The 7,453-nt window shown below is 45.9% G+C and overlaps 1 protein-coding gene across 2 annotated transcripts in view; it reads left to right on the top strand.

The window, feature by feature from the left end:
* Positions 1-5,244: 5,244 nt before the first annotated feature.
* Synpo2 (synaptopodin 2) overlaps positions 5,245-7,453 on the top strand; it is a 145,851-nt gene continuing 143,642 nt past the window's right edge. For both annotated transcript variants that reach the window (XM_021195775.2, XM_029537361.1), the window contains exon 1: positions 5,245-5,474. In XM_021195775.2, coding sequence (XP_021051434.1) covers positions 5,370-5,474 — 105 coding nt within the window. In that variant the 5' untranslated portion in view covers positions 5,245-5,369. The remainder of the gene's footprint in view (positions 5,475-7,453) is intronic.

The following is a 7,453-nucleotide window of genomic DNA, read 5'->3' as shown; positions in this document are numbered from 1 at the left end:
TTTCCCCAAGGAGCCAACAAATACATCAGGTACACAACAGCCCTCTAGAAAGGAGAAGGGGAGACCAGGGAACCCTAAAATCCAATCCCTCCTTTAGGACTGGGGTTTTCAAGTCTCTTTGAAGGGGTCTCCCCAATTTTGGTTAGTCAGTTTGATCAAACACAGTGTGGCTGATAGGCCCACAAGTCTGGCATAAACATGATGGGATCCTGTCTTGAACTTGCAGAGTCAGTCTGTCATCTGTGTGTGTGTGTGTGTGTGTGTGTGTGTGTGTGTGTGTGTGTGTTGGGGGAGAGGATACGGGGAGACAAGAGGGGATGAGGGGAGAGTGGGCTTTCTCAGTGGAGGAAAAGAAAAGAAAGGAGCCTGCCAAGCATTTGTTTTAAGCATTCAGGCTTTTGTCTCAGGTCAGGAGGATGAGAAACAAGTCAGCCATCTTGGAAGATCACTGTCATTTTTTTTTTCTTATGCACGGCACCTTTCCCAGGCTGTGTGCCTATCCGAGGATTTGTCTAACTCCTAATCCCTTAGATTTGTAACAAGTTTCATTAACTTTAAGCATGGCTAATGAGAATCAGTCTTCCATATCTGATATCTGATAACTGCATTGCACCCACAATGTGAATCCCTGTGTAGAAGCCATCACTGTAACGTGCCTGCAGGTTTGTGCCCTTAAAGTCATAAGAACTGTGTATATCACACATCTTTGTAAAACAAACAAACAAAACAACCAAGTCTTTCCATGATGGTTTTTGTTTGGAAAGTGGAGGAGATTTCCACAGGCCAGCGTCTGTTCATATACCAATGTCTACTTCTCTTCTCTGCCACCTGGGTCCTCAGGGTCAAATGGGCGATGCACACTGATGCCGCTTGCCTGGGCTGGTAATATTCCCACATCAAGTGAGTTGGTACAACGCATGGGAAGATCGTGCTTGGGAGCCACCATTCCTTCCCTGGACAGCTAGCAATGACTTTACATGTATGCGGTTGTCAGCCACATAAATAGAGCGAACCAACCCCCATCACATCCCTCTTAGCTCGATTCCAGTCACATCCTTGCCACTTCAGTATGACAATAGTGGAGAAACTGGAGCTAGTTACAATCAAATCCACATAAGTGTCTTTACCTTAGCAACTTGACAAGGCTGTACAACCATGCAAGCATATATTGGCTTTCCTTCCTAGGCCTTAGGGGGTGCCCTGGAAGTAAGGTCTGTGGGGCTTCACCCTTATCAGCTTCCTGTTGAACTCTTCTCTGGCAGAAGGGTTGAATGAGGGTGTTTCAGCTGTACCAGGCTCTACTTAGTCATTTCATAGACCCTGCCCCCTGCTCCTACTGCGTCCCAAAGTCATTCCTTGCAGCCCACAGTGGCTCTGTCTGATGTTCCTGCATCTTATTCCCACCACCCCAACCACATAACCCTGCTTCACTCTGCTTTATTTCCTCGTTGTCTCCCACTTCTCTCGGAATGATTTCACTTCTTTCTCCGGTTTCCCCAGTAAGATGTCTTCCTACGGGAGAGGGAATCCTTTCTGTGTGGCTCACAGATACACCCTCTAAAGCTCATCTGATAGTCCTTCCTTCAAATAACTTTTTGAATGAGCGAACGAACTAGAAGTATAGATATCTTTTGACTACCTCAACAATTTTACTTTGACATGTAAATCTCCACCTCTGGTCCTCCGTCCTACTGGGTTGGGGGTGAGGGGATGATGCAAGGGAGGGTCTTTCTTCCCCGAATGTTATGGAGTGAATGCTTATGCCTCTTTCAAAGTCACATGTTGTGATGGTGTTTAATGGTATGGTCTTCAAAAGATAATCAGGTCTTGAGGATGGAGCCCCCATAACTGAGCTTACAGCCCTTGTAGAAGACAGAAACAACAGAGATGAAGGTCAGTTCTCCCTTGTAAAAATGTATGGAGGAGGTAGCCATCTACAAATGACAAGGAGTGTCTCATCATACACTGAATCTGCTGACAGTGTGACCTTGGACTTCCAAACCTCCAGAACTTAGAGAAACGAACGTCTGCGTTTAAATCACCCAGTCTATATTCATCTTCTGTAGCATCCCAAACAGACGGAGACACCGGGATTTGCAAAGCTCCTGGGGTTCTACAGAGTCCTAGGTTACCTGTCACTTGCTCTCACAGAAGTCACTGAGATAGCCATGGTATTGGTTAGTAGTCATTAATCCAGCATCAGTGTCCACAACATCTGTGCAGCAGGGGGTGAAGCCCAGGGTCCTTCCAAAGACCCAGAAGCTATTCCTCTCTGGGGCGTGTCTCTCATCTCCCTGTCACCAGCACAGTGGACACTGCTTCCCGAGAGCCCTGCAGGCCATTCTCAGGGCCAGTGTTTTATTACTTATCTCAGTGACATTTTCCTCCCTTTCCTCCCTGTCTGGAATATTTGACATACTTACTTCCTGGAGTTCTAGTCTTTCCCAAACTAAGAACTGTGATTACCATCTTCTGTTCCGTCTCAGCCAACAGTCCTGGGGCAGGGAAATGGCAGGAGTCTGAATACCTGCTTAGAATAGCAAGAAAGGGAAAATCTGAAGAATAAACTCGAGTACCACACGCTGATAATTATCCTGCAAGGAGAATTTTATATATTCTCATGTATTGCAAAGAAATGAACTTTTAGCTTAGTTATCTCTTTGTAACACTCGTTTGAAAAGGTGTGTGTGTGTGTGTGTGTGTGTGTATACAGTGTGTGTGTATGTACAGTGTGCATGTGCACAGTGTGTTTGTATGTATGTGTACACACAGTTTGCTTGTATGTATGCGTGCACAGTGTGTGTGTGTGTGTGTGTGTGTGTGTGTGTGTGCATAGTATGTGTGTGAAGGTAACTGTGGAGACCGAGTAGAGTCACAGGCAGTTGTGAGCCACCTGATTAGATTCTAGGAACTTGGGTTCACTGCCAGAGAAGCCAGTGACCCTAACTTGGGCTCCATCTTCTCTGTCTCTGTATTCCTCACTCTTAAGTTTGAATTATGGTTCCCTAAATTTTTATGTAGAAATCCTATCCCCCATACTTCAGAATGTGGTTTATGTTTGGAGGTGCATCTTTAAAATGGTAATTAATTGATATGAAATAATCAGAGTGGGCCCTATTCACAATGACTGATCTACAGACCTCATGCTGTGACTTGAATGTAAAATGTCCCCCAACAGACCCTGAACACTTGGCTCTCAGCTGGTGGTTTTGGAGGAAGAGGGACAGTGGGGGAAGGCCCTGGGGTTGTATAACCTGACCTCACTTCCTGTCTGCTCCTGTAGTAGGACTACAATAGGACCACTGCCTCATGAGCCTATCGCCCTGCCTTCCCCACTGTGGGAGTCATACCCCTTCTTTAGCTGTAATACAGAGGGAATCACTTCTTTCCTTAAATTGACTATTATCAAGTATTTGGTCATATCAATAAGAAAAGTTCTAACCAATACTGTGAAAACATCATGGAGAGCCATCTACAAGCCAAGCTATGAACTACCCATCTCTAGAGGGACCCTGTTCTCAGAACCCCTCCCACTTCTGCCTTGCTGTGACAAAGTATTTGACAGAAGCAACCTAAGGGAGGAAGGGCTTATACTGGTTGCAGGTTTGGGGATACAGTCTATCATAGCAGCAGGAGAGTGTGGCCTGTGCCCCTCATATGCTGAAGCAGATAGGAAGCAGAAAGTTTTGGCCAGAGCCAGAAGTGGACACGACCCTTCAAGACCCACTCTTGGTGACCCACCTGTGCTAAGTTAGGCACAGTCACAACGATTCCACAGTCTCCAAAAGTGGTGCCACCAGACCCAATGTTCAAACACAAGACATTTGAGCTGTAACTCCTCTAGCACAGTGAAACGTGTTGTCTGCATAAGTCCAGCGGTTTGTGATCTTTGTCTGGTGTTAGCAGCCCCAGCAGTGAGGCATGCCCCAGTGCTCCAAGACCGAGATAGGCAGCAACTCTGAGCTATGTGCTCCAACCGTTGTCGCTGGTGTGCATGCCCCCTGTTCTGTGATCCTCCTTAGAAAATGTAGACAGCCAGGAGCAGCAAAGTACCTCAGAACAGAAAGGTCATATAGTAAACAGAGCGGAAAATGCCTCAGAGGGAGGGCTGAGGGCATCCTTTCTCACTGCTGGTTCTGCTGCCCCGCCCCTCCCACTGGAACGCCAGCGCTCCATCTGCACCTGCTCAGATGGCATTTCAATAATGTGCCTTGGAAGGCATAAATATTCCAGGCCCACCAGGCCTTAGTGGGTCAGTAGGTAACGAGGAATCCTCTGACAGAAATATTGTAGCACATGTCACGGTGACCGCACAAATGTTTAGGCATCATGTTGATTATCTTTGTATGCGGGTTTTTTTTGGAGTTTGGGCAGCTGATGGTGGCTGGGAGAGGGAGAGCCAGTTTTGTTCAGGGGCTGTGACACTGAAGCTACCTGTGCTCCACTAGATTATCCTTCACCCGCATACACTGGCGGCACCAAGAGGACTCCATCAGTTTAACAAATGGGCACATGAAACTGGAAGGGAGTTGTAGTGGTGGGAATAGGGGAAGGATGGGGAGGGGAGGGGCCACGACATGGACTTGAGCTAAACACACGGTATGCATGCGCGGCATTCTCAGACGACACCAGCAAAATCGAAAACGTCTTAAACCTTGCGACAGAAAAAGATATTAGAAGATAGTTTCCTGTGGAAGGCCCTCCTTTTCCTCCTCTAAACATATGTTAGTTCAGAAAAGCACAATTTCAGAGAACATTTTCAAAAATGCTCCTGTTTTATTCTCCCCATCCCCCTTTAAAGGGTCGCTTTCTTCTTCGGGCAGCAGGTAGAACAGTAAAGAAACTTGCTTTATCTCTCTTCTGTCTCATTCATCAGTGTGGTAAACATAGAAGTGTTTCTTTGAGAGAGTCTAACTCTCTAGTAATTGGGTTCTGGGAGCTTATGTTTTAGCTGCTTACTTGTGGAGGTTAAAACTCGCACCACCCGGCTACTATTTATAGAATAATTAAATCTCGCTTCTATTCAGGTGCTGGCACGGAATCGGCTAGAGCAAGAGCAATGTTGTCCTCCCCGCTCTGCATTGGCCCCATTCTGTCCCAAACAGGGATTTTTCTTTTGAGTGCGAGGCTCTGTGCTTTTAGCTGAAAAGTGGGCCGAGCAAAGAGCGTGACGCAAGAGAGGGCGGTACAGGTGCTGGGAGGGCGGTTGGGGGAGGCTCGGCCTCCGCGCACTGTCCCCGCAGCCGGCAGCGGGGCAGCCTTGCGTCCTGCACCCTCCGCACCAGCCCAGCTTAAGACGCATCCTCTCTTGCACCGCGGCTTCGCCTGGCTTTCTCAAACTCTTGATGCTGCCTAGCTGAAAGGAGAAGATGGGCACCGGAGATTTCATCTGCATTTCCATGACTGGAGGGGCGCCCTGGGGGTTCAGACTGCAAGGAGGCAAGGAGGAGAAACAGCCTTTGCAAGTCGCAAAGGTAGGAGGACCAAGAGAGGCTGTTGGATGCGGGGGAAGGCGGGGAGGGGAACAAAAACAACCTGTTGATGGTCTTTCAGGTCATTTGCTTGTTTTCTGCTCTGTGGATGAACTTATCGAGAATGTGGCTTTTTTAAAACAAGAATTTCGTGGGAAAATGTATAGCATATGCCATGTAATTAGCTATCAATCAACGGAGGGAATGCTAATCCTATCAGATGCAGTACAGGCTGATTAATTATCATCTGACAGCCAGCAACCTTAAACTGCTTCCATGCATTCTCTCCTTCATGTGTTGCGGGACTCTCCACAGAGGAGACAGGCCTAAGCTCCCCGGAACCAGTGGGCACAGATATTTGGTGGGCTCTAACAAATAATTGGTAATGACATTTATTGTGCAACAGGCGTAAAAAGGCCAGTTTGGGGCAATAATCTTTAAGGTCTAAAGAACTGTCATGAGATCTGTTTGAGAGACTAGCCTTTTAAGGATTTAAAGAACTGTATATGCCATTACTATACTCATGTGACTAAGAGCTCAAGATAGAGTCATCGATACTTCATTTTTTTAAATTTTATTAAAATATAATTACATTATTTCCCTCCACTCTCTTTCCTTCTTCCAACTCTGCCTATGTAACCCCCTTTCCCAATTTCTGGCTTCTTCTTTAATGTTTAAATATGTAAGTATGTATTTATTTATGTATATATGAGTATATATATGCTTAAACTGTATAAGTACAGCCTGCTGAGTCTCTTCAGTGTATTCACAGATACTTTACATATGCACTAATTACAGCTATCTTTCTGGTGCATCTAATGGCTAGTTAAAATGTAGTTTATCTTTGTCACATTAGATTGATTTACAGTTTAGCATAATACCCATAATCTCACAGAGTTCTCTAGTTTCTAATTGGCATTCAGCTAAAATGAAGTTAAAAAGCAAGAAAGTAAAAAATCTTTTAATCAAATGTTAACATCGAACTATAGAATTCTGTGATGGTATTTGAAGGCATAAAAGGTTACTTTCTTCTTGTTGCATTACTTTATTTATAGTTAAAATGAATCTAGGCCTCTATGAAGCATATGGGTCACTGCCTTTGTAGCTATATTCTTTTTTACCTTTTCATAAATGTTCCCTGTGAAGACCGACGTTTCTTTGAAAATTTCTGCTCTCAAGCATCTATTGGAAAATTCTTTCTTTGGTGGTTGAATCCTGCCACCTAGTGAGAAGTGCAGAAATGAAGTTGCGAGCACAGAACTGGAAGATGAAAGCCACTTATATCTAGAAAGTTCCTCAGAGGTCCCAGTTCTTTTAGTTCTTTTGGGACACTGTGTCCTCTCCTCCTGTTTGGGAGGGCAGAGAGATGAAAGGGTTGGAAGGGAGCTCTGCTGGAATTCTTTAGGAGCCAGGAACCAACAGTAGATAAAATGTGAATGCCGGATTCAGCACATTACACCGCCTAGGAGACTAAGGCAGATTTGCTCAGTCGCAGTTGATTGGCTGGCTCCCTTCAGCCTAGAGATTTGGGTTCTACTTGCAGCTCTGATCTAAATTGCAGTTTGGCCTGAGGCTCATCAATCACCCGCCCTGACTCAGTTGCCATGGAAGGGGAGATGTTGCCTGGGATAGGGAAAGAGAAACTCCAGGAAGAAACTGTTGCTCAAACACTCACTAGTCCTAACAGCCTGTGTGTGCTTCAGAGTCCCTCACCCGCTAACTGCAGTGTGGGGACCGGGGCGGCTGAGAGCTGTGGTTCTGCACAGGATTTGCCATGGCCAAGCTGGGAAGGCACAGTGGATGGTGGGTTTCTCCTGAGTTCTCTGGTACACTGACTAGTTTAACTCTGTGAAGCAAGTTGCTGAGGGAAGGGTCCTGTGGGCCATCTTCCATCAATCTCTCAATCACCAGGCTGTATGAGGGTCAAGAACACTCAGCAGACATTCCTCCGAAATCACCTTTCCTAAAATATCCAGGCAGAA

This window comes from Mus pahari, chromosome 4 (assembly GCF_900095145.1).
Source record: "Mus pahari chromosome 4, PAHARI_EIJ_v1.1, whole genome shotgun sequence".
Lineage (NCBI taxonomy): Eukaryota > Metazoa > Chordata > Mammalia > Rodentia > Muridae > Mus > Mus pahari.
Note: the sequence above shows the minus strand (reverse complement) of the source record. Positions and strands in the feature narration are given on the sequence as shown.